The sequence below is a fragment of the Onychomys torridus genome, chromosome 23, assembly GCF_903995425.1.
Source record: "Onychomys torridus chromosome 23, mOncTor1.1, whole genome shotgun sequence".
Lineage (NCBI taxonomy): Eukaryota > Metazoa > Chordata > Mammalia > Rodentia > Cricetidae > Onychomys > Onychomys torridus.
The window spans coordinates 2,617,197-2,644,399 of record NC_050465.1 but is presented as its reverse complement, the minus strand read 5'-3'; the positions used below and the strand labels follow the sequence as shown (position 1 = coordinate 2,644,399).

At 48.6% G+C, this 27,203-nt stretch overlaps 1 protein-coding gene across 3 annotated transcripts in view; it reads right to left on the bottom strand.

Moving 5' to 3' along the window:
- Nucleotides 1–27,203, bottom strand: part of Dis3l2 (DIS3 like 3'-5' exoribonuclease 2) — a 328,899-nt gene that overhangs the window by 10,623 nt on the left and 291,073 nt on the right. For all 3 annotated transcript variants that reach the window (XM_036173185.1, XM_036173187.1, XM_036173186.1), the window contains exon 14: nt 19,826–19,905. In XM_036173185.1, coding sequence (XP_036029078.1) covers nt 19,826–19,905 — 80 coding nt within the window. The remainder of the gene's footprint in view (nt 1–19,825; nt 19,906–27,203) is intronic.

Here is a 27,203-nt window from a genome sequence, read left to right as displayed (position 1 = left end):
TCTGGGCACCTGTCCTGTTAAAATCTTCTTTTTCCTAGAGCAACAGGGTATGCAGGGGTTCGTCAAGTGTTCCAACTCTAGGATTTGGGGTAGATTTCCAGAAGCTTCTCTGGCTCTTCCACCACATGTCATCACCTTTGTCCTGGTTTTCATCTCCTGCCACTTTGTTCCTTCACACCAAACTGCACTGCTCTTCTCCCCGCTCCACCCTCCTCTGGGCCACTCAAGTTTTAAGGCCCGTTTGGCTTCTGTCCTTTAGCACCTCTGTTCCCGGAGCCCAGAGTCCAGGTGCGTTAGGACCACTCTCACCTCGTTTCTTTTGTTACCACTCAGTCTGGAGGATGATGGAGGAACTTTCTCTTAGCATCCTCTGGTACCCATCATAGCACCTGGCCGTCAGGACTGTGATGGCCCCGGGGTCCTAGCTGCCATCTCGTGGTGCATGCTCTAGTCCCAGTGTGGATGTTCAACAATGGCACAAAGTGAAGGACTCAGGACAAACCACATCCAGCTCCAGCTCAGGAGGCAGGACTACAGGGTTCCCATTATCAGTGCCCTTTCTGCTCAGTCTCCGGGTGTTTCTGACTCCAAATACTCCCTGCCAGGCATGCTGATAACCTGAAGCTACCAAGTCTCCCAATCTTCCCTCTACACCCCTACCTGAACTACTGAGTACCACTTTCCTATGTATGTACAGCGGCAGCTACTTACGACAGCAATGGCTGCTGCACCTCAGCCTTTGGAGCTAGCAGCCTCTTGGCTGGATTTCTTTTTCTCCTTTTCTAGCTGTGGCCTCACTCTACCCTGGGTACCACTCTTCCTATGGCTGGAGGATACTCTTCTCTTTCTGGGTGGGAGGAGCAATGTACAAACAGGGAAGTCTTCTGCTCCACCTCCTATACCCCCCAAGCAGCAGTCTGTGCTCTTGGGGCCAGCTGCCTCGGTCCTTCCCTAAGATGCTCCCACAGGGAGGTATGCTCACAAGCAGGATTAATTCCAAGGGATGTCAAGGAACCAAGAGTGAAACATAAAAAGCTCCAGGTGGGAAATAAGGAATTGAGGGGAGAGGCCTGGACCCCACCTGGGAGCTGGAAGGCTGCTGAACAAGGAAGACATTTCAGATAAGGATGTGGGGATGGTTGGAGGTGGGGGAGAAGCTGTTAGGATGGAGGCTAAGGAGCTCATGGCTAGTAGACAGTAGCCAAAGCAGTAATGGAGCAGCACAGGGATTAAGGGAGCCCGGTGAACATGGTGTGTGCGCTGGCCCTCAGGACACCAGAGCAGAGGGAGGAGGTGATAGAATGAGACCGAGGGATGTAGGTGAGCTGCAGCAGGCAGCTCTGGTGAAATGCTGCAGAGGTGAAGGAAAGGGAGCAAAGGGCCCCTGGGGCTGGTAAGCAGAAGCAACCCAGCAGGGTGGTAGTGCTGGGAAAACAGAAAACAGCTTAGGGGTGATAGGTCAAGTGCAGACAATGCTCCATTCAGTTATGGTGAGAGTCAGTGTCAGAAGGGAGCCAGGGGCCTTGTTACTGTTTTCAGACAAGCTGAGGGTGTTCTCTGAGGCAGGGGCTCCACTCTGAGAGGGCCTGAAGGAAACCAGCCAGCAGCCTAAGAGGAAGAAGGGAAGAGTCACCTCCACATGTCTGATTCTAGAGTGAGTGAGTTCCCAAGTCAGTGCAGAGGAAGGGCCCAAGGGTCCACAGCCTCTGTCCTGACCATGCTCCCTGAAGGAAGGCTGTTCCCTTCCACACTCCAGAGGTCACAGGTCACCTCTGACACCACGCTGCAGCTGTCTCAGCCCCACAGTCAGTGAGGAACAGAGACACTAGATGCTGCATTCCCCAGCTCCTCATCCAGCTCTACGCATCCAGAGGGCAGATGGGTAGCCCCAGAGCACTGTCAAGCCTGTGAAGAGAAGACAGTACTGGACCTGCTAGAAACAGCTACCTCCTGTGGTCCAAGGACAGGAACAGGTTCCAGGACAAAGGCTGTTTCTGCCCCTGGAGCTCAGTTTCTTGAGAGAACAGCAAGAGGCTGGCACTAACCCTGGGTCTCTCCTCAGGCAGACTGGCAGGGATGTGGTGCTGAGGGTAGGGCCTGTCCACTGCCCGGCAAGGGAGGTGGGGCCTATGAGTGGACCTCCCTCAGGTCCAGTTTACCTGCTGCTCCACAAGAGAATCTCACCCCACCCCTTCACACCAGAACACTTGCAAAGCGGCTTTGGAAGTGGTCTGGAGCTGGGCTGGGACGAGCCTACAAGGCCAGCGCTGGGGGCTGGATGTTGCTGACTGCAGCCAATGGGAGACAGGAAGAGCTTCTCCGCTCAGCTACCAGGGCACTTGTCAGAACTCTGTGGGAATCTCATGCTAATAGAATTAGGCCACTCACAGAGATTGTTCAATTAGTTCTTGGTGAAAACTGCTAACTTGGAAATTTGATAAGAATTGCTCCCAGCCAGTTTCAAATTCATTTCTTCTGAAAACCAAATTTTCCCCACATGGGCACATCCTCACTGTGGGCTAAAGAGCCCTTGGGCTCCTTAGAAGCTGGGAAGGCAGCTGCTGGGCCTCTCACAGGAGCTGTGTGCTGGAGCATGGCTTCTTCTCTACAGCTGGGCGGCCCAAGGTGGGGAGTCAGCAGCCACCCTCACAGGAGACCTGCTGCTCTCCCAGCGGCCCCAAATTGAGTGTAGTGTGGTGGAAAACTGCAAGGGAATGGGGCATGATGGGAAGTCAGTGGTCCGATCAGCACTGAATTGAGGGCCGCTGGGGGTGGGAAACTTCAGAGATCTTTGTTGCAGCTCCCTTTGAGGCCAGGCCAGGGCGGAGCTGGTGGCTAGGGAGCTGGAAAGTGGGGACCTGGGGTGGGGTGGTGGTGGAGGGGGGCAGGTAGCTGTAGTCCAAGCTGCAGGGGAGGGGCACCTGGAAAGAAGAGGCAGTAGCAGACTGACAAGGCACCCACCATGGCTGGACCACAAGGACACCCCACGTCACAGCTAGAGCCTCTCGCTGACCCCTTTCCTCCCGGGCTCCCTGCAACCTGCTCAAAGTTTTGGACGTCCCTGTGAAACCACAGGGAAATGAATGGGCCTAGTTCACAGGCATGGAAAACCCCAGAGGAGCAGGCCTCTGGAGCCAGACATAACAGGTCTTGTGGGTGAACCAGAGCCAGGTTTTCTAGTCTGTGGGGCTGAATCGACTCCAGGCCTTCCTATAGGTTCAACAGGCGGAGCCCTGCTGCAGTGAGGCACGTTTAAGCCATGTTTTTCTAGTTCAAAAGGGAGTCTCCAGAGGCTAGACATCTAAGAGCAGCCCCCAGGCCCTGCCAAAGGGAGGCCCAGTGGCTGCGGTGGGGGGGAAGGGATTGCTCCCAGGCGGCTGACAGCACCGAAAGCCTTTGTCAGCAGAAAGCTAGCCACGAAGGCTTGCTCTTCCCAAGGCTCAGCTCTGTGCACAGAGGCACGGGGCAGGCCTGCACGTGGGCAGCAGCTCTAGCCCCTAAGCAGAACCAGGCGGCAGTTTGTACCGTGTGGCCTTGCAGCAAGGGGTAACTGGGCCTCGCTGGCTCCTTCATGATGTTGACACACACTCCTTTCTCCAGTTCCAATGGAGCTGGACCCACTGGCTAGAGGAGGTGTGGCCAAGGCACACAGAAGCGTACCACCCCAAGGAACCACTGCCTGCCCGCAACAGCTCTGTGGCCCTGCTCAGGCTCCTAGCCAAGGCTGGGGCTCCCTCTCACGCCCAAGTAGAGGAGGCTGGCTCTGTAGACCTGCAACAAGAACAGAGCTTGGACAAGCTCAGGGGAACCAACTGGGGCACCCCTGACTGTGGAAGGGATCAACTTTGGTTCTAAAGCTAGAATTTGGATGCTACGATGTACACGGGAGAAGAGTGTTCTAAAATACAAGATTCTCTCATACATACATATACACAACTACAAAAGGCAGCTAGATAGGAGAGTGGAGGAGCCAGATACGCCTGGGAACTCAGGCTCTTCTACTTTATTGAAAGTGTGTTTTGTGTGCACACCTGTAATCCCAGCACTCGGGAGGCAGAGGCAGACGGATCTCTGTGGGTTCGAGGCCACCAGAGCTAGTTCCAGGACAGGCTCCAAAGCTACACAGAGAAACCTTGTTTCAAAAAAAAGTGTGTTTTGTTTGCCTCCAAGAAGGTGCTCTTGCCTGGGCTGTGGGGAGTGGGCCCTATTTTCCAAGGCCGCGCTGGGATGATGAAGCCACTAATGGTGGGAGGAAAAAGAATGTGGACAAGCTCTATGTGTGTTCTGTCATCCAGCCCTAAGAATCCTTTCCCAGGAAGATACTGTAGGCCTTAATGTGCACAAAGGGAAACTGAGTCTCAGAGGCTATGGAAGATGATCTGGGGCACCACCAAAACCTGCAGCTTTGGCTTCACCGGGCTTTCTTGGAGTCAGGGTGGCTGTGCTAAGTGGGAGGAGGTACAGAAACAAATGATTCCCTTTGGAGAGCCCTGCTCTGGGATGGCACATGAAATCCAAATGCTTGCAGAGCTTCTGCTCCCTAAATATTTTTTGTGTGTGGGATGTTACCCTTTCCTCCCCTTGTATCAGGCAGGCTTGTGTATCAGCTTACCTAGGCAGCCTACTCCCATAACAAGTCAGAGGCAGAACACTGATAGATTTGCATGGTGGGGCACCAGTGTGGGTCTGGGTTCCATCCAATCAAGAGGACACACTGGAAGTGAGTAAGTGCCCCTTCTGTAGTGTAGGCAGTCTCTGTCTGGGGAATACAAGACCAGGCCTAGAGAGGATGTGGGAGGAACTGAGTAGTCTCTAGGGAGGGCCCTTAGTGCTGGGAACAGCACTCAGCTCTGCAGGGAGCCTGGAACAGTGAACAAGCTGCCTGCCTGGACTGCCTTGCTCCCTGTCCCACTGTGCACACTGCACCAAGCACGGCTCCATTTCTGTCTGCTTGCTTGCCAGAGGCTCTGGAGAAGACCCGAATGGATGGAAGCAGCAGGCAGGCTGCATCTTGGCACAGGGACAGAGCAGGGCTGTCTCAGTTGTCAAGCCACTGGGTGAACTGTTCAGGGCCTGTTCACAGGCTTCTGTCTTTGGAGGGTACAAGACAGATGATCTGTCTCACCTTCTCATTCTCTCTATGGCCCTGCTGACATTGAAGGTTGTATCTAAGTAAGCCACAGCTCTGTCACACACAGTGGGGGAGAATTTAGAACAAGCCTCCTAGGAAGGGTAGCACTGGTAAAACTGTTAGCCCTTCTTTTCACCAGAAGTCCCAGGCACAGCTGAGCAGCATCCCGACTTCTGGTTGGAAGGTCTTTCGACGTGTATCCTTGCTTTGCTCCAACCTCATCAGTCCATGGACAAGCCATGGTAAGAGCCATTCTCAGTGATGCCCTTGTAAGTTTGCTCACTCAGCTGGTCTCTCTACAGCAGTCCTGGCTAGTGTTCTCCACTTGTCTGCTTGTAATTTACTTACTGCTCTGTCCTCTCCTGCCTTCTTCTGGGCCAGTCACAGCTACCCAGCACCACTAACCTTGCTGGCTCACATGGCTCAACTGCCTTATTTCTCAGGACCCTGAACAGTGTCTAGGACATTGTAAGCAGACACTAAATACTTTTTAACAACAACAACAACAACAACAACAACAATCATTATTATCCCTGTGCCCACCGAGCTAACAAGACCAGAAACCTGCTGCCACCACTGGACTCCTGGGATGTAAAACTTCCATACATGGGGATACCTGCTCCACGGCCTCCACACCTACCACCACCCTTCTTACAGACCTTTCCTGTTCATGCCAGCCCACAGTGGGAGCCAGGTCTGTGCTGTTCAGAGCCCGAGCCTACAGCCAGGGAGATGCAGAAATCATCACAAAGACCCTACAGGCAGATTATGTTGCATACCAGATAGTTCTGTCCTCACTGCTAAACTTAGAAAAATGGCTCCTACAAAATGCCCCAGAATGCAAGAGCCTGGGAAACTCCACCATGCACCTCACAAATTAAAGACTAATAATTATATATGTTATAACCCCAGTGTAAACCTCATTCCTTTGCTTGCCCAGCAAACTTTATTGGCACCTGCTACAGCCAAGCACTGTGCAGAGCATGGAAATAAGAAAGGCCCAGAGAGCCCATGGAGACAGGCATGTAAAGCAGTATTCATGACAAATACCCAAGAAAAAAAGACATGGTAGGAGAAATATGCTTGGGCTCAGAGGTACTAGTTCATGGTCAGTTGGCCTACAAAGAGGCTGAGCAGTATGATGGGAACATGAGGTAGAACGAACAGCATAGCACACCCAGCTCTGGCCAGGAAGCAGGAGGAAGGAGCCAGGGGCAAGGTATGGACCCCAAGAATTCTCATCCCTTGGGGCCTAGCTCGTCCTAAAGACTCTGCCATCTTCCAAACAGTGTCACCAGCAAGGGACCAAGCCTTCAATTCACGAACCTATGGGTCATTCCATGTTCACACCATGCAGGGTGACAGAGGAATTAGGAACCAGGCTCCCAGAGACACCCAGTGCAGGAAGGGAAGCACACGTACTGCCTCTCTCAGCTGGGGCCTCACTTGAGAGGCAAGCGCACTATGAGCAGTTGGCAGGGTAGGTAGGGTTCCGTATTTTGACATGGAGAGGACGAAGCAGGTGCCTTGGTGCTGCCAGGTGGAAGGGGGAGCCGCTTGTGCATGTGTGTCTGGTGCAGGCCAGGCACATGTCAGGGAAGCCCAGAACTCAAAGGATGGGAACACATCCATTTAAAGCACTCTGACCCAGTTCATAAAACCATGGGTCAATATTTTTAAAGTCACATAACTAATGAGCTCTGCCAGACTCAACAGACTGCATCCCAGTGGGTGATAAGACAAGTGTAAGCTCAGAGGAAACAGCTCAGGCGGGAAGAGGCTTTTCTTAATCTTAAACTGCCCTTGGACAAGAGGATTCATTGATCAGGTCACTTACAAAGGAGGCTTAGTTACCATGCTCACCTTGTTTGGGTTTAAGTAATAACTGTCCACAGACAAGTAAAAATTCAATCAGGGCAAGCTCAGTAGGTCCCATTAGGCCAGCAAAAGCTGTCTCAGATTTGACTTCCAAGGGTTTTGTTCTCACTCCCCCTCTACTATCCTGAGGTGAAAATACCATGTGTAGAAACATAAGGTATTGGTCCTTTATAAACAAAGCAAATAATAACTGCTAAGAATTACTTAAAGTGTGGAGGTATACACCTGTAACACCAGCAAAAGGTTTGCCACAGGCTTGAAGTGAACTTGGTCTATGTAGTGTAGCAAGTTCCAGGCAGTCTGGGCTACATGGTAAGACCATCTAAACAGTGGTAGCAGTGATGGAGGAGGAGGAGGAGGAGGAGGAGGAGGAGGAGGAGGAGGAGGAGGAGGAGGAGGAGAGGAAGAAGAAGAAGATAATGAATTTCAGGTAGACTCAGGTTATTCTAGGGAGGAGTAGACGTTTCCTCAGTACTTATTGGAGCTAGCACACTGGTAAATATTTTGTAAATATGATTAGCAGTATAGGCTGGCAATCCCTTATTTGAAATGCTGGGACCAGAAGTGCTTCAGATTTCATTTTTTTCTTTTAGCTGAGGATTGAACCCAGGGCCTTGTGCTTGCTAGGCAAGTGTTCTACCACTGAGCTAAATCCCCAAACCCCAGATTTCACTTTTTAAATTTGGGAATATTTGCATAGAATCCCTAATATAAAAATATAAAATTTGAAATGTCCTAAAATCTAAAACTTGAACCTCATAAGGAATTTGGTTTTGCATTTTCAGATCTGGAATTCTCAAGCTACATTAAGAAAACTATCTACAGCAGATGAAGGAGACAAGGGTCTGTGATTTGGAAGAAGCAACAGAGTCATGTTAAGGACGAAGGACACAGGGGGAAAGTAAGCCATGCTTGAACCAGAAGAGATGTCCACTGGGTGTCTGTTAAGCATCTCCAGTGTGCCAGCCATGCTGGAGAGACTATCCTTGATGCTGGGCAAAGGGAGTCAGATTACCTGCTCATCACCTTCCATCAGAACTTCATCCATGCTACAAATTGGCCTTTTCCTCAGCAGCCCTTGGCTGGGTCCCAAGCCCATTCCCAGCAGTAGAACCAGAATCTTGAGAGGATCCAGCAAAGCTCCACCTCACAGTCAAAAGCATTCACATTCCACTGAGCTGCACAAGTAGAGGCAAGAACCTGCTTCTTGCAGTACTCAGCAGGGGACTGGTAGTTCTGAGACAAGAGGGTTATGTTAACAATGGGAGTCAAGTTTGATGACATCAGCACTGAAAAAATACACGGAGAAAAGTCAGAGGGAGTGGAAAGGGCATCCTGCTCCATGAGCAGAACAGTGATGAATGGCATTTCTTACACAAACCATGGCGACCACCTGACCAGACTGAAGGACAGAGGACACCATCAGCTTAGTTAGAGTGGGCAGCTCCACAAGCTCCAGAGAAGGAGGTGCTTCCTGATGGGATGGGGAACTGCCATGCAGTAGTTGAGTCAATTTAGCTTGGTTGGCATGTGGAACACAAACACACGGAGTCTCAGGGAGTGAAAGGTGGTGCAGAACTAGGAGGTGAGTCTCAAACACAGCTCTGGGAATGCCCGTGGTATGCGTCGGCAGCAAACAGGCCCTTGGCTGTATGGGACACCCAGGGCAGCTTTGGCTCTGACTATAACCCTTCCTCACCTGGGACGCTAACTCTAACATGTGCCCCACGAGGCCCGTGCTCCCAGCTACCATATGCACAGTGGTGAGGGACAACTGGCTGACTCTCAGGGCAGAGACAACGACATATATGGGGCAGGGCTTCAGTGAAGTCAAGGGAAAACCCTACAACCTGTGGTCACTGACTGAAGGGCAAAAGGCTGTGCAGTGTAATGGACCCTACAGAAAGTATGTCCAGCTGGGCACGGTGCTGCAATCATGTAATCTTAGTCACTCGGAGGCTAAGGCAGGAGGACCACAAGGTCAAAGGCTGCCAGGCCAGCTTGGGAAATTTAGAAGGCCTTGTCTCAAACTAGGAACTTAAACATAGCTAAGGACATAGCTCACGGTGGTACACTTCCTGGTATGTGTGAAGTTCTCAGATTACTCTCCAGCACTGCACAACCACAGTCTAATACAACAACCTCCCCCAATTTTTACATGATAATGTCAATATGTTGAATAATTCGCAGTATCAAAAACTGTTATGTCTAGCTGGCACCATCAAAAGTATAGTATATGTATCAAAGGACCAAGTTTTGATGCTTCAAAGACTACACCCTCTCTCAGGTGAAAACAAGGGTCTACAGAACAATTGTATTCCTATCATTCTAGACAACTCAAACACTACACATCTGTGTAAGCCACACAGCTAAGGCCAGACACCCAGGAGAAGATGGCCAAGGAGTCCTAGGTGAAGAAACTTGGGACAAGAAGAACACAGACAGTGATGTTACAGCTTTTGAGACAGAAGCCCTAGCAGGATGAGTGGAGCATCTCCACCCTGAGGCCTGACTACCAAATCAGGAAACTCTAGACAGTCTTTAGGTCTGTGGTGGGAGATCAGTCTCCACACCTAGGGCTAAGCCATATCTGCCTACTCAGAACGGTCCCCTCAATGTTGTGCTGCTCCCAATTAGCCATCCTCAGGCTTGCTCACTTTGGAGCCGACCCAGTAGTGCTTGAGGTAGGGTGGGCCATCTGAGGATGCCCAGTGAGGTGGGGCTACAAATCAGTGGGGTGATCTGTGTTCTGTACCTCGGCCAGGCTTTGCTGGCTTGGTCCATTTCCTCCTACTTAACTTGGTGGTCACAGCTTGAGTCACTGTATGAGCTCCTGTCCCAGCTGGGTGCCCACCACAGGAAGACGGCCCCTCAGAACTGTTAATAAGTCCCCTTCCCCTTAAATGAGCCAGGCAGCAGCTAAGTGATTTATAGTCATCAATAGCCTTTTGTCCTTTCATCAAGTACGGCAATGCCTTCAGGCTCTGGAGGCTTCCTGCTCAACCACCAAGAAAAAGCCACAAAGCCTCAGAGAGCAGGGGAGTCACAGTGAGGACAGATCAGCAACACTTCCCTATGGAGAGCGCAGCCAAAGCTGAGTGAGTCAAACATGTTCTGGTCACCTGCCAGGTAGCTGCCGGAGGTAATGGCCATGGGTACCTTTCTTCAGGCTCAGACCCAACCTGCAGTTCTGTGGCCTGCTTCCTGTAAGGCTAACCTCTGAGTGTCACAGGCCTACTGCCTAGGGGGAGTGGTTAGAGCAGACATTTGCCACTCCCACTTTCTGAATGTGCCTAGTGTCTGGCCCAGCATGCTGGTGCAAAGAGGCTGTGACTCACAATCTACTGGATAGCAATTATGTGGCCTGTTCATTCAAAGGAGGACAGACCCAAAGATCACAGCCTTTTCTAGAACTTCTTGAAGTCTTAGAAAGAAGCGAGCCTCCTTGGGTTTGGAAGCTGCTGGCTGACTATGTGCTTATAGAGGTTGCTCTGAAGAACCTCTTGGGAACATATGTGCCTGTCTGGGTACCCAGAGAAGGCTAAGGAAACAACTTGGGTCAGACCAAGAAATTGAGAGAGAAGTATGGCTGTGGCCAGTATAGATTCTGAGACAATAAACATGTTGATGACCCCTCCATCCCTGCCCCATCATGGTAAGAGCATGTACAAAGCCATCTGCTTTGTACAAAGCATCTGAAAGGAAATGTCAGGGCTCCGTGTCACCTTGGATCACTGTAGCCCCAAGAGGCCCCATGGAAAGGAAAGAGCTGACCTCAGCTGCTCTGAACACCATTCTGTCTCCTGACGACAGGAGACAGAATGGCCTAAGAGATCTGAGTCTAGCGGTGTGTAGCTAATCCAGGAAGCCATGGCGAGCTACACGCAGCCTTCTAGGGCTGCACACAGGCAGGCATGGAGGATTCCTTCTAGTTTGAAATCCTTGACCACTTGAATTTGCATCCTTGGCAAGGAGTACCAGGGAGAAGGAGATGAGGGCAGATGAAGGAGCGTTTGGAGGAGGGGCCACTGGAGAAAGGAGCAAATGCCAGCATTAGCATGTTCATATGGTATGCTCATCAGGGAGTTCTTTACTGTCTCTGGTAATGTCAAGGAGGGCTCAGAACGCAACTCTCCTGATAGCTTTCTACTAATTTCTTTGACTTGTGCACTGTCATAATCTAAGGAGTCATAATACTATGAGTTTAAGTACAGTGACATCACACAGGGAATGAGTGTCTATATAATTACGGAAGGGGCTGGAGGATCAGCCATAAAGTTAGGTCCCTAAGAGACATTTCTAATAAAAAAAAAAAAAAAAAAAAAAAAGAAAGACCAGAGAAGAATAGTTTACTGATGATTCTGTCTGTGACTATCTCAAATCTGGAGAACCCTGGTCACTGATTCTAAAATCATACTGCCTTAGGCATAGCCTTGGAGCAAAGTGACAGCCAATGGAATTGAAGCTTTAGGTCTTCCCTGGCTGGCTAGAGACCAGGAACCAGAAAGTGATGCTGTTAATCTCTACTCCTCCACATAAAGAAGTGCAGGGCCTTAGGCTGTGCTCCTGTTCTCTAGTCTGGTATGTGCAATATGTATAGCCAGCAAAGGATTCATATCCTGAATAGGCAGAAGAACACACCAAGAAGAAAACCAGAAAATCAGGCAGAAAATGTGAAAAGGCCTGAACTCTCATACCTTGCTGGTACAGTGATATAGGGTTAGTAGTTTTATTCCTAGGTCTACCCTCAAACAGAATATGCGCATGTGCACCCAAAGGCATATATAAACAGAACTATCTGTAATAACTTCAAGGCAGAAATAACCAAAACACTGATTAGATTAATGCAGAGTAGATAATCAGTTCTCTTTCTTTGAGACAAGGGTTTATGTAGCTCAAGATGGCCCCAAATTCATTATGTAGCCAAGGAAGACCCTGAACTCTTGATCCTCCTGCCTCTACTACTTAAATGCTGGGGTTATAGCATATATGGCTCTAAAATTTTTTCAGAGTTTGGTCGTCTGCTAGAACTTGATGATAAAACCCTACTGCTGAGACACCACACGCATCTGTCACTGGACATGAGAATCAAGTTGGTACTGACTGAGAAGCTTGTCTCTTCTGTCTAACACTCACAGTGCTGGAAGATGCTCTGCAGGCTGCTGTGGGGAAAGTCTTCAGTAGTATTACTCAGCTGTGAACCCTGTGAACTACAACAATGACCAGTGTGGTAAGATGAGGTTACGGGGCAACAGGGGCACAATGTGATGGGGCAACCAATCACTTCCTGCTGGAATTCAAGACCATTCCACAGGAGGAAATGCACACTGGGCACTATAAACCTGGCTGAGAACTCGTGGTTGGGGAGCTCCAGGGGTGGACCTATTATCATTGTTTTTGCTAAAAGGACATAGTCAAACTGCCCTCTAAAATTCTATCTTTCTACTCATAGATTAGTGCAGCTCTCAGAGATCATCAGAGAAGTTTTTTTTTGTTTTTTTTTTTTTTTTTAATGTGTGGTGGATGGTGGTCAGTGGAGTACTCAGCCACAAAGGGACATCTATATCACACCCTCTTCAGAGCTCAGGTACATCTCAGACAAACTAGAGGTCAGGGAGGGCTGAAGCCGTGTCTTCTGGGCACGACAGGATTGCTGCACTCATGAACTCATACACAGCAGCCATGGTCACCTCCATAAGACCTGTGCAAGATCAAGCCCAGGCAGCACCTAATGTGGAGTGGGGAGGAGTTTATGAGCCTCCACCCCTTGCTGAGGCCCTACAAATAGTTGATAGCTTCTAGGAGAGAAAAGAGTCAGTTTTATTTAGGGGTGTGAGTCCTGATAGGTTGACACACAGAAATATATGGCCAACACAAATTAGAGGCAATGCATTATTAAAAAAAGAAGATAATGACATTATTGTCATTGAGGGAAGTAGGGAGGTTGGGATGGGTCTGGAAGGAGTTAGGAGAAGGAATTAGGGGTGAATATGATCAAAATATAGCATATGGAACTCTCAAAGAATTGATAAAAGTGTTTTCTAAAAAAAAAAAAAAAATCTCTCATAGTTTCTCAAATTATTTTATTTTATCACAGTGTTAGGGATCAAATCCAGGGCTTTGTGCATGCCAGGTAAGTGCTCTCTCATTGAGCTACATCTTGAGCCTTTCAAGGGAAATTTTTATAGCAATGAAAATGAATGGAGAACAACCACATACAACAATGAAGATGGATTCTCATTAATATAATAATACTTAGAGGAAAAATTAAGACTTACTGAATGATTCCATTTTTTGGAGGATTGAGGAAGGCTCTGAATGGGAGGCTGGGTGGGAAATGAAGTGTGGGGGTATCTAACAGTCTGTTTCCTGACCTGAGTGTGTTCATTTTCTTTTTGTTTCTCTTTCTGTCTTTTTGAAAGAGGGCCGGCCTCCTGTAGTCTAGGCTGGTCTCAAACTCAGCATGTGGCCGGAGATGACCCTGAACTTTTGAACCTCCTACTTCTGCCTCCGAAGTGCTGCACTACAGGCTCATGGCCTCACACCCAGCTGTGTTCACTGGTGTTCACTGGTGTTCACTGGTGGTGGTGTGAAGGAAAATGGTCTCCACAGGCTCATACTGGCAGGCTTAGTTCCCAGCTGGTGAACTGTCAGGAAAGATAAGGTGTGGCCTTGAAAGAATGGTAGGTGTGGCTTTGTTGGAGCAGCTGTGTCACTGGGTATGGACTTTGAATTTTCATAAGCCCACACCAGGCCCAGCATCTCTTTCGCTCTGCCTGCTGCCTATGGATCAAGGTGTAGCTCTCAGCTTCTGTTCCTATACTATGCCTGCCTGTGTGTCATCATGCTTCCTTCCACGATGATAGTGGACTGACCCTCTGATACTGTAAGCAAGCCCCTGTTAATGCTTTCTTTTATAAGACTTGCCTTGGTCACAGTGTCTCTTCAGAACAATAAAACAATGACTAAGACAAAAGCCTTGAACTATACACTTAGGCCTGTAGCTTTTCTCTATGCACATCATGGTTGCAAAGTAAGTTTTATACAGTGAGTTAACTGTACAAATTCATTTTCTAGTTTGCACCACAGAAGAAAACATAGTGAAGGGGTTGGGGATTTAGCTCAGTGGTAGAGCGCTTGCCTAGCAAGCTCAAGGCCCTGGGTTCAGTCCTTAGCTTAAAAAAAAAAAAAAAAAAAGAAAGGAAGAAAGAAAAGAAAAGAAAAGAAAAGAAAACACAGTGGAATGCCTATGTCATACAGCATGCTGGGACATGGACCACTGTGTCTGTGCATATGCACTGATGAGTCTATGGCAGGTCTATGGCCAGCACAATCAATCCATTTTTCTGGCTTTTGTGTTTCTTTGCTTTGGACAGTTCTGGCTTGAGATGGGGAGCAGTAGCTGAAGGGCCAAGTACCAGCTTGGTAGGATGGGAAACCTGTGGTAAGAAACTTCAGGGCTTCACGCCTTCAACCCTATCTCTCCTGCTTCTCCTAGTAAATTCGGGAGAGGGATGTTGACTCAGCTCCACTGATAAATATCATGGTCATGTATGCAGAGATTACATGTGTACAGACTGCAACCCTGAAGGTGCTGCATGCACTACATGAAGGTACCAGAAATCCTGAAGCAGCCGCGGCTGCCCTAGTCTTGCCGACTTCCCTGTCCAGATCTCCAGGCAACTTGGCACAGTTATCTAGCTGCTGTGGGCCCATGCCTGCCGTGCACCTCATAGAGGAGGCAGTGCCTTAGGAGAAGCTTGTCTGCCAGCTCTGCTCTTTAGACACAACTTGACCTTGGGCAGAGCATCTCTCAGCTCATAGGTTTCCTTCTCTGTGAAGTGAGAATATTCATGCTTTCCCACCTTCTGTTAGGGAAGCATTGACAATGAAGCACCTAGCTGTATCCTGGCTGGGGCTGTCATCTCAGTCTAGGTAGCAAAAGCAGTAAGAGCCAAGGATTCCCCTCTGTGTGGTTGGCAGTGGGAAGACATCACCCCAGAGTTCAACTCTGGAAACACAAGTTGTGTTGGTGTCCTAGAGACATCAAAGATATCTCTATATCAGAGAAGGCGGGTCGCAGAAGCCCACACCTGCACTGTGAGTGGCTGACTTCCATATGCATATCCCAGCTGCAGCTGTTCCCATGAGGTCACTTCTGGAGCTTCTGGCTGAGCTGCCTCCAGCTCTGTAAGCCCTTTCTATCTCTTAATTTCAGCTTCTCTTTCTCCTAACCTGGGACTTGACAAGGAACAGGAAAGTTATTCTTTATTCTGACCTGGCAGTGTCTGCATTTGTGGGAGGGCTGGAGGTGCTCTCTCTCTGCCATGAATGGTTCTCAGGTAACACCGCAGTTAGCCCGTGAAACTGGCAGCAGTTCCAAGCACAGACAGAAAGTGCCATTTCAAAAGTGCTGGGAAGTGCTGATGCTAGTTTGAAGTTGTCAGGGGCTGCTGGGAAATATTCCATCTGCTTTTCAGGGGAAGGAAGAGGAGAAGAACCAAGCAGAGGGAGGGTGAGGTCAACATGGGACTTGATGCAGAAGAAGCCTTTGCTCCCCTGCCTGAGGGGGGCCCGCCACGGAGCTCGGCCTGATGCTGGCCCTAGGAGTGGCTGCTCAGTGCCCACGTTGCATCTGCCCTGAAGGCCTCTTCCCGCTGCCACCTCTGAGTCATGTCCAACAGTTGCCCCGTGTGGAGCCCAGACACAGGGCAAGCTCGAAAGAAGGGGAGCTGCTCCAAAGGGCCCTGGCCCTGGGGCTTCCTTCCCATAGGAAGCTAGGTAAAGTGACTCAAAACCAAGTACAGTCTGGGGCCCCTCCCCAACCCCTCCACCCCCTGATTTCTTCCCAGTGGCCAGACTTGTATAGAGGCCTATGACTACTCTGCCAGACTCCTGCTTGCTTTTCCTGTTTTATAGGTAGCACATTAAACCTGTCTTGGCCTCTGCTTCCTGGCAGATGTGAGCCCATCCAGATAGGATTAGAGTTATCCTGAGAACAGGCAGGATGACAGAGGCTGAGAGTGGATGATTATGAGTTCAAGGTCAGCTTGGACTACCTAGTAGACAGTCTTTTTAAAAAAAAAGGAGTTAGGGCTGGAGAGATGGCTCAGCAGTTGGGAGCACTGGCTGTTCTTCCAGAGGACCTGGGTTCAATTCCCAGCACCCACATGGCAGCTCACAACTGTCCAGTTCCAGTGGATCTGACATCTTCACATCAATGCACATAAAATTAATTTGCATACATTATTTTACAAAAGGAGTCAGGACCAGCTCATCTACTACTTGGTAAGCAGTGGAGAAAGTGGTATGTGGGTATGGATAGGGTCTGTGGGACAAACAATTCATTGTTCCAATGGCTCAAAGAAATATAATGGGGACAATCTGGGAAGAGGGCTTTGAATCACTGGACATTTCTGGGAGGTGCATATGCACAGGCCTATGAGGCTGTCTGGTGGTTGAAAGGCAAGAGCAATTCTGCTCAGGACTAACAACAAATGGAGGGTCATGACCAGCAGCTGAAGGCCAAGTGTGAGAGCCAGAGGTCTCTTTGGTTCCTAGATCAGATAGTAGGGCTATTTTTAGGAGAATGGAAGATGTGTGGATGTCTCTCTCCTCAGACATGCCAGGGTTAAATGCCAGTACAGTGCATTGAGGATGGGTGGGGTCTCCTAGGGACAAGAGATTTTTATATCAAAACAGAAGCGTCAAGATTTGAGGAGGTGTATAAAGGGGCCAGGAAACAAGACTAGATGAGTAAGAATTGATTTGAGGGAGTTTTCTTGAAATGCAGAATCTGCCACCCAGGAAAAGATGCCAGGGATTAGACAGCTTATTCCAGATAGCCCTGAAAAGTCTGATAAAAATGATAGTTAAGGGCCTTAAATTGATTTGGTAGATGGAAAGAATTGAAAAGAGCATAAAATAGCCAAGTTGGAATGAATATATTATTTAGGTTCAGGAGACCCTAAAAGAAGGGGCCGATAGTATACCCTGTCTATACCCACTATTACCTAAACAACACAACATAAGATGTCAGTGGTGGATCTCTTCTGCAGACCAGCATGGACAGCAGAAAGGGGTACCATAGGGCTGGGACAACATGGGCTCCTGAGGGGCCAGGGCTCTGGGTATCTTCATTTCCTAACTGTTGCCATTCCATATTTGGACTTAGGCATTCTAGATAATAAAAACAAAAAAATGAACACAAGCAAGGTGGACCCCTGGGAGGGTTGGGAGTCACAGTCAGGTTCATGGGCTCCTCCGTGCCTCATCTCACAATTCACACTCTGGGAAGAGTCTGCTTCCATTAGAGAGCCTCACACACAACTGACACTACCAGCACTACATCTGTCAGCCCCTTTTCTGATCACTACTTGCTAGCTACAGCTCTGGATCCAGATCCAGATGCTGGCTTTGGGAAAACAAGCAAGCCACAGGATGATAATTCTGCGGGGATGTGGGAAGGATGCTGTGGATATCCAGCATTCAAGGATGGAGACACATAGTCAGCATGACTGCCCTGCACAAAGCACCCAATTACTCGTTGAAGAGACAAAGAAACCTGAGATTCAGGGAACTGAGAATGGACCCCAAGATGGCCTAAAGACAAGTGAGTGTCAGAAAGGGGTATTGAGGCATCTCATCGATATACTTCCTAGGTCATTTCCTGTATGATTTCCTCCACAGATGCTTCCTCTGATAAGCTTTGCAGGGCACCAAGACTGACTTATACATATAACTTCTAAATGATATTCTGCTGTGGGCACAGGTCAGATCAGGATGTAGAGCTTGGCTAATTTCTCATATTCAAAGTCAACCTAAGCTATCATCATTGTTTGGACATGGTACCTCTAAGACATGAACTTGAAGGAAAGAGGGCTAGTACCCCTTCTCCTACTAAATAAGAACTCTGCAACTGCCTTTCCAAAGAGCAGAGGGTTAGGCCAAAATTGGGTTTCACAAAACTTTCTGCTGCTACAGCCTGCATGCTGGGGCTCTCATCTACTGACAATCAGCAGGCAGCAAGGCATGGAGAGCAGTGTGAAGCAATGGGGAGAGGGGAGCAGAATGGTATGCTACACTGTTTAGGACTTATGTGTCTTACTCCCAAAGAAAGCTTGCCCAGCAACCCAGGAATCTGCTCAGTTCTTTCATCTTGTCCATGGCTCCAGAGAATCTCAGACTGACTTGGCTGCTCACCTGAGCATGGTAAGAAACCAAAATGGTATTTCAAACACAATGGCTTTTAGAAGTCCTGGAAATGCCTTCTAGACCTAGTACCATCCCAGAGGGGAAATGGAGGCATTGAGGATACCTAGCTGACATTTCCTATGATTCATGTGGTGGGAATTGGGGTTCTATAAGAGCAACTACAGCATCTGCCTAAAGATAAAGACAGCAATGGCACCTGGAAGGCAATCTGAGTGCAGATGGTAGTCACAAGGGTACCTGCTAACCTTTCTTCTGCTCAGATCTGAGCAGTGAGTTTTTGAGGAAGACATGGTCTTTACTTCTGGGAGATAATGGATGGTTCTGCTGGCAGATGCCTATTCCTTCAACTGGGTGAGATGACACAGTTTGGATAGTTACACAATGATACCAGAATACACTGTTCTTAAGTCCAGGCTGGGCCTACTCATTTTGAGTATGGTTTCCCAAAGTGGTAATAGCTATATTCCACATAGCCTTTTCCCAGTGTGACTATGTTTAAAGTTGACTGTATATGCAAGTCACATAGAGTGAGCTGGCAGAGTTCCTTAGGTCCCAGCTTCTGCAGTGCATGGTGATAAAAGCACACTCTTCAGGCTGTTATGAGGGTAAGTAGGAATGACACATGCCAGTCCCTAGGAGTCTAATGTAGAGCAGGTACCCAATGTGAGCTGCCATCATCATCGTTGTCGTCCTCGTCATCACCACCACCATCATCAAGGCATATTCCCTCTGCCTCCCTCACCACCACCATCCCTGTCTTGCTGCTAATAACCCACATTCAGGGAGTCAAGGTCCTTGAGAAAGATGCCAAGAAAAGGTACTTGAAAATTACCACTTCCCATCTGCACACAGCCCCAGATACTCCCAACTCTGAAGCTACATGATCACCACAGAAGCATGGAAGTATGTACGGAAGCAGTGACTTCAGAAGCACAGCAAGGACAAAGTCACACCCGAGTCAGATAAGCAGGCAGGGGTTAGCATGTGGAGGGAAGGGGAGGAAGGGGAGGGCAGGGCAGGGGAGCCTGGAAAGGACACACTCTTTGCTCATTGCTGTTTCCCTCACACATATTTATTTTCATGCATGTGTGTATGATGTGTATATGTATGTATGACATGTGCTCTGTGTGTAAATGTCCATGAGTATGTGCCACGGAGCAAATGTGGGTGAGAGGACAATTTCCATGTTGGTTCTCACCTTCCACCTTGTTGACACAAGGGATCTCTGTACCTCAGGCTAGCTGGCCAGTGCACTTTGAGGCTTCTCTTCGCTGTTCCTCCAACCCCACTATAGGGATCCTGAAGTCACAGGTGTGTGCTATTGAACTTGACTTTATGTGGGTTCTGGGGTTCAAACTCAGGTCCTCACACTTTCACAGGAGGTACTTTAAGTCACTGCCCCAGCCCCCATACGCATTCCTTTCTATTTATATTTAAAAGCAAAAGAGACTTTGTGGGGGAAATATCTCCTGTGTGTGTGCCAGACATTTCCTCACACAGTGGCAAAAAGTTTGAACACCCTCTGTAGGGGAAGCCTGGCCGAAAGCCTGCCCCAGCTCCTCAGCAGGATTAGGTGGTGCTTCCCAAGAGTGGGTGGCTTACCTGTTGCTGTCTCGGTGCTCATAGATATGACATCCTTGAGGCATTCCAGTCTCATGGTCCAGAGTAAAAGCGAGCTTCAACTAAACAAAGAGAAAAAAGGAAAACAAGTAAGTTTTGGCTCACTGGGACGGAGAACTCAACCTGCATTTCCTTCAGTGAGTGTGCTTCAGCCCTCACAGGCGGTACTCTGCCATCAACACCTGCTGTCACCAGGCCATCTCATGCACCGAGCATGTGACAGGCATTCACGAAGCACCCCCTGTGCCTGCCACTGAGCTGGCGGAGGACACAGGAGCACCACGGTAGTGAAGAGTCACCTTTGTGGGTCCCACAGTCTATGATGAGAGTGGACAGCAATCAGACCTCTATACTAAGGAATGTCCAGGTATATGGAGAAGTTTGAATTGAGGACAGTTCTTAAAACTTTCATGGGCGGCAGGCAAAATACAACTGATCATGTTTCTAGGGGAGCAAATGAGCTGATCTAGACAGACTAGGACTGTGGGAAGGAGTGACTAGGCCACAGGTGAGGGGAGCAAAGAGCTGTCCTGGGCAGATGACACAACACGTACACAGGTCCTGGAGCAGGGGCTGCAGGAACTGAAGGACGGAGCTGGGTCCAGCAGACACAAGAACCGCAGTGGTACTGACACTGTTGGGGGAGGGGAGAGGCCAGGCGAACATGCAGGACATTCTTGGTTACATTGGAATCTTTAACCTTTTTTTTTCCCCAACAGCAAAGAAAAGCTCCTGATCAGCTTAAGAAAGGGATAGATGATGCCAGCACTGTTGGGGAAAACCCTGTGCTGTCTGCAGGAAGAGGAGAGAAATGGGAGCCGGCACAGGGCTGGTACTGAGGCTGAGGGAAAGGGAGTGGGGACTGGAGGCTGGGCAGGCAAGGTGGAGAGAAATGGACTCTGTGAGATGTAAATGGCAGCAAGTTTTAGAAACAGAATCAACCAGATATGCTGATGGATATGGTGACAGAAAGGGAATTGAGGTCCAAGGTTTGGATTTGAACAGCCAGGCAGGTAATGTGACACCCTGGGAGGGCAGGAGGCCGACATTTGGTTAGGGACATTTGGTTAGGGACATGTTGTCTTGGAGAGCCCATTACTGGAGACCAAGAGAGGAACAGGGTAATCCCGGTTTCTTTCAGGACTCTGGCAAGGAGACCTCAGGTGAGAACGGAACTCCACAGAGCTCAGGCAACTTTACTATCTGTCTTGCTGGAGCTCAGGGCTCAGACAGCCTTAGCATTTCCAAACGTGGGGCCAATTACTATCTTTTCAAATTCTCTGGGCTTTTAAATCACCAGGGGAAATGTAACTACATTAACTACGTGTTAGGGGACTCATTGTTATGATTTTTCCTGTAGGCTGTTAGCACAGCTAATGATTTGCACCATTAGACGCTGGACAATGTTTCTCTCCCTCAGAGCAAAACATGCTCTTGGGAATGGTCTGTCCTCTTACTGACCCAGATGAACATTCAAACCAGAAACAAATTCTTCCTCACAACCACAAAGCCAGGAACTTCACTGGAGTCAAAGGCATGCTTTTCCTACAGAGTATACCTTGGCTCTAACCAGGCCTCCATTTTAGTTAAATAAAAAAAGAATTTATTTCAGCTACTATGGAAATCAGTATGGAGACCCCCCGAGAGAGAGAGAGAGAGAGAGAGAGAGAGAGAGAGAGAGAGAGAGAGAGAGAACACACTCCCCTGTGTTACAGCTCTACCACCTCTGGATACTTGCCTAGAGGAGTCAAGGCCAGCCTAACACAGACATCTGTGCATTCACCTATACTAAAGCAGTCTCCTCACAGCATGTCCACAGAACCAGCCCAGACGCCCACCAAGACATGAGTGGATAAAGAAAATGTGCGCATACACGTAGTGGAGCTTTATTCAGCAATAAAAGAGTGAGGGCCGGGGAGATTGCGCAGTGGTTAAAGCACGCTGCTCAAGTGTGAGGACCCTAGGACCCACATGAATGCCTATAATTCTAATCCGGGAAGCAGAGATGAGGTCTCCAGAGCAAGCTGGTTTGAAAGACTAGCCATATCAGTGAGTGCTGGGTTTGATGGAGAAAGCTCGCCTCAAAGAATCAAGTGCAAAAGCAATGAGCATGATTCTCAAGCTTCCACATGTATGCACACCGCCAAACCCACACGTGTATATGCAGACCTGGAAAAGGGAAAAAGAACAACAAAAAGAGTGGAAATGTGTCATCCGAAGGGAACTGGGTATTAAACAAAGTAAAGCAGGCCTAGAGAGACAAACAGATCTTGTCTCACACCTAGAGTCTAACTTCTTTGCGGAAGGGCAAGGGCAGTGGGGACAGACACAATGATGGGGATGACTAAGACCAAAGTACACTATGTATGTGTATAAAAAGGTCAAAACGAACCTATTCTCTTGCATAATTAATGCATTCTAAAAAACAAGGAAAATGTTAAAAATAGAGAGGGATGGTTGTACATGCCTTAATTCTAGCACTTGGGATGCTGAGGTAAAAGGACCAAAGTTCAAGGCTATCGTGGGCTACCTACTGAGATTCTGTGTCAAAAAGAAACTCCCCAAACAAAGCAAAATAACCCACTGCACAGCAATATAGTAGTCAACAATATACTAATCACAGTATAGTACAACAACAATTTATTTATCACAACTACCACTTTGCCCTCTTTCTAACTGAGGCGGAGTATTAGTTTTGTACAGTAAAAAGCAAAAACGAAAAGAATCACAAACCAACCTACACTCTTAGAAATCTTTCTTTCTCTCTTTCTTTCTTTTTGGTGTTTTGAGACAGGGTTTCTCTGTGTAGCTTTGCACCTTTCCTGGAACTCACTTGGTAGCCCAGGCTGGCCTTGAACTCACAGAGATCCGCCTGCCTCTGCCTCCCAAGTGCTGGGATTAAAGGCATGTGCCACCACCACCCGGCCCTTAGAAATGTCTCTGTCTTTTGCCTCAGTATTTTAAGCAATGAATTTGTGGCTTAGAAATTTGATCAGAAATGTAGGGGAGGTTTCATTGTGAAACTGCTTGCCCGGTGTTACTACTGCATTGACTCTAGCAGACCAGCAATGGTGTGTGTGTGTGGGGGGTGATGACAGGCCCCACTGCAGGCCTTGTGTGCGGGAGAGCAGATGGCCATGAATCTGCTCACGGAGAATCCTCACCAACCTGGGAAACTGGGGATGGGTGGAGAAAGCAGGCTGCATCAATCGACAAAGGGTTGGGAGAAAGAAATGAAATCAGCACAGCAGGAGGTTCCTGGGATTCTCCACTGCATCTGCACTTCCCAGTTCTTCATGACAAGTTAGCACTACTTTGATAATCTTGTTTTATGTGGGTTTTCGGCTCCTGGGTTCAGTAGAACTCGTCTTTGCTGAATGTCTCTGCCTATCCTGCTGGTCACTGTATCCCAAGTGCATTTCTCCACTGTTATCATGAAAGGGGAAGGGGTCAGAGAGGACTGAGGTATCAGGCTGCTTTAGGGAGGCAAGGGGGCTAAGATGATCAGGTAAGCTGCCTGCAAGAGTGTGAGGAAGTCACCTGGTCAGCAGGTAGAGATGGGCTGATGTGAGAGCAAGGCTATCAGGACAGACTCCAAGATAAGGCCTGGACCTCAGGCAGGGTTGTGGGGATGGGGGCACCCAGAAACAGCTTAGAGCAAGACACATCAAACCATGTAATGGGGACTCCTAGTTCCAAAGGTGAAACAAGGAAGGATAACATAGGCACTGTGGTCCTCAGGCATGAAAACACCACAGTGTTTTCTTAGGAGGGGCTCCACGGTCGGTCAGAAAACTACAGAAACACCAACTGAACAGTAAGACAAGTCAGAGTGGTGGGAGGGAGGCACAGGAGGGTCCCTTAGTCATTGAATGGGGTACTCACATTTACCAAATGCACACCCAGTGAAGGCTTTCCCTTGTCTGGGTGACAACCACTTGCATTAGGTCATAACTCCTTTTTAATAGATAAGGAACTTGAGGCTAAGAAAGATTAAGAATTAGATAGGTTCAGTGATAAATGCTTATTTTGAGACAGGAGGGTCACTGAGATCTTGTTGTGGGAGGGGTGTGTGTGGCTATGGAGATAGCTCAGTTGGTAAAGTACAAGCAGAAGGACCTCAGTTTGATTCCCAAAACCCATGTTTTAAAAAGCTGTAAGAGTGCTGGGAAGGTGGACTCAATAGCCAGCCAGTCCAGCTTACTTGAGTCCCAGGATAGTGAGAGACAAAAAATAAGTAATAAAAGTGGACAACCCCTGAGGAACTACCCCTGAGGTTGTCCTTGGCTTCCACATACAAGCACATCTGCCAAGTACACATATACCCACATACACACAAACACACATGCGCGCACACACACACACACACACACACACACACACACACTCACACAAACAAAACGTTAATCATCTGTCCACAGTGCAACAGAACCAGAATTTTAATGCTCTTCCCTTTGCCTGTTGCAGAATCATGGGACTTCGCCGGTCTGGATAGGAAAGGGAAAGGAGATGTCACAGACACTGCTAAAGATACTCTGCCTCAGGCAGTGGGGCAGCCGGTGTCCTACCCCCCAGGCAATGAGGGAGGGGGCTTGGGAGAAGAGTTTGAGTCTCATTTGGAGTTGCTGATTTATTTGTTTTTGGTGGGAATAGTCAGGAAGCTGCTGGATATGCAGTCCTGAGGTTTCTAGGTGGTACTATATCTGCAGGCTTCGTTTGGCAAGATGACAGCTTGCACTGAATGAGACTGTCTTGAGAGAGTATCCAGAAAGAAGAGGATGTTAGAGGAGTCTTGAGAAACACCTCCACAAGAGAGCTGGGAGCAGAGACTGAGAAGGGATGGCTGTGGGTCCTGATTATGTCTTAAAGAAGCTAATGGGAAAATACGCCTTAAGGAAGGAACTGTGGGGCACACATGGGCTGCAAAGAGGATGCCTAGAGGAAGTTAGACAAGCAGAGCTTAAGCTTTAAACTGTTTTCGCCAGAAAGTAGGTACAGGTGATGCTAGACAAGTTAGTTTAAGCTGTTTACACAGAAAGTAGATTCAAGGCTGGCTGAGAGGAAGCCAGCTTGGGTTGTTTGTGTCAAGATTAGATAGACACAAATGGTTAAAAAAAGGCTAGCTCAAGTTATTGATGCTAAGATAAAATACTAAAAAACGAGACGGTGTCAGGACAGCTTGTAAATAGGGTGACCTCTAAAATGATTGGTTGGTTCCTTCACCTCCTCCTAGGGTTCTGAGGTTTTCTGGTATAAAAGAGGCTTACTGCCTATCAATAAACGAGTTCTTGCTTGACTTGACTCCGTGCTGCATCTGATTGTCTCCAGCTGGGGCCCCAGCGGTGCATACTTACCTTTCCTGGGTTCCAGGCCACCTCTTCATAGGTGACCTAAGTTCCCGGTGGGGCAGGTCCCCACAAGGAACAGTCAAGCCGGTTTGTTACAGCTGTCTAAAAGGTCATGTAGGAGAGGAATGTGCATCCCAAACAGGGACCCCATTGGGTCTGGAAGAACGGGGTCTGGGAGGTGGTGGGAGCAGAGGCAGTTAGGAGACAGGCTGGAAAGGAAGTGGGGCGGTGAGTGGCACTTCTGACAGCTGCAGGGAGGAGGCAAGAGGAAACGCAGTGGGGAGCACAGTGAGGGGTGAAGGGATTGTCTATCCGAGAGTGAGGCTGGTTTTAAGTAGGAGCGGACTCAAAAGAGATGAGGTAAAGACTGGTTGTTTCGGAGATCGCCAGCGACTGGAATCCAACATACAACTGAAGACCTCTTCTCTACTGAAGAAGGCAGAAAGGGTGAGCAGGAATGCAGACAGACCTGTAGTATGGCTTCTGGGTTTTTTGTTTGTTTGTTTGTTTCCCCTAAGAAAGAGGAAGCTAACTTATCTGCAAAGAATGGAGAGTTTGGTGAGAGGACCAGAAGTCTGAGGGAAGGATGAAGGTTGATGCTTCTTCTGGAGGACAAGATAAAGAGTTGGATGAGGTCAAGCATGAGGACTGCTGGGGGAGCACATAGGAGCTGAGATTAATGAGCAACCCTCTGCAGCCTTGGCATTAGTGTGAAGAAAGCCAATTTGGTTCAAAGCTGGATCTTTCAGAAAGGTTTGAGGGATGAATAATGGGCAATGTGTTTGAGAGAGTTGGTAAATATGAGACCTATATTGGTCAGTAACCAGCAGAACTGAGGTCTGTACTAGACACTGCAAAGCATTGGGAGTGTACTGGCCTCCTAGGTGTTTGTGAACTCTAGAGAGGTAGGAGGACCAGAAGCTTGGTCAGACAGCGGACTGTATGTAACCTTAGAGATGGATAGGTAATTAAAGTATTCAAAGAAAAGCCAAGAGTGGAGAGGTAGGGATGGGATGGGGGGCGGGGGGCAGTCCTCTGAAATTCACCCAGGATGGTGACATGCTGTTTCCCAGAGAAGCCAAGCCATTATTAGGCATGTCTCCAGGTATGTAGGTGCCTACAGGTGCAAAGGTCAATATGAATGAATGAGTACACTAATCCTTGTAGCAGACACAGAGGCAGTACTGGGAGTATTTCCTTCTTTCTAGTGAGATGCCCATCCAGGGGCTCCATGGGAAAGCAGACCCAGTCTCTAGAGGCAGACTAAACCTGACAGTGCTAAGGAAGGCCCATGGTCCTTTCAGTTGCTAATCAGACATCAGTACCAATAGTGTCTTGTCCTAGGAACAGGCTCAAGAAGGAATGTGTGACCCAGCTGAGGCCCACAGCTAAGAGAGGGTGTACACTGAACATAATGGCCAGTGTAGCTGCACCAGTCCCTTCCAGCCAGAGAACAAGCAGAGGAATTCCCAAGGAAAGCAGGAAAGAAGACTTACAACAGAGATCCAGGCAGAGACACTCAATAAAGATCAGCTCTACTGAAACTAGGGGCCACAAATCCCCAGAAGCCAGAAAATGCTCCTATCCTGTCAATACCCTGAAGAAGACGCTTCCCATAGCAAGCCTAGCCAGGACATAAAGGGGCCATCTCTACCAGCCTGGGGCCCTTAACAAAGCCCTGCAGGGACTGACTCAATGGGAAGTCAGCCTACAGGAACAGAAGCACTAACTGCTGTTAAGTCCTCTCACAGGGAATGGGTGGATACTTTCTAGCTGCACAACATCCCTGGTACTGAGTGAGGGGAAAGAGGTGAAATGAAGGCCTCCAGGCATTCACAAGGCTGCTCTCTAGACCTCTGTCACAGGCTGGAGGCTTTGAAAGGGGCCCTGTAAGAGGCAAGGTCTACCACCCTGACAAAAGCCAAGCAAGCCTCCTTTGTGTGGAAATGGAAGAGCTGTTGAGAGTGGTGGTGCACGCCTTTAATTCCAGTACTCAGGAAGCAGAGGCAGGT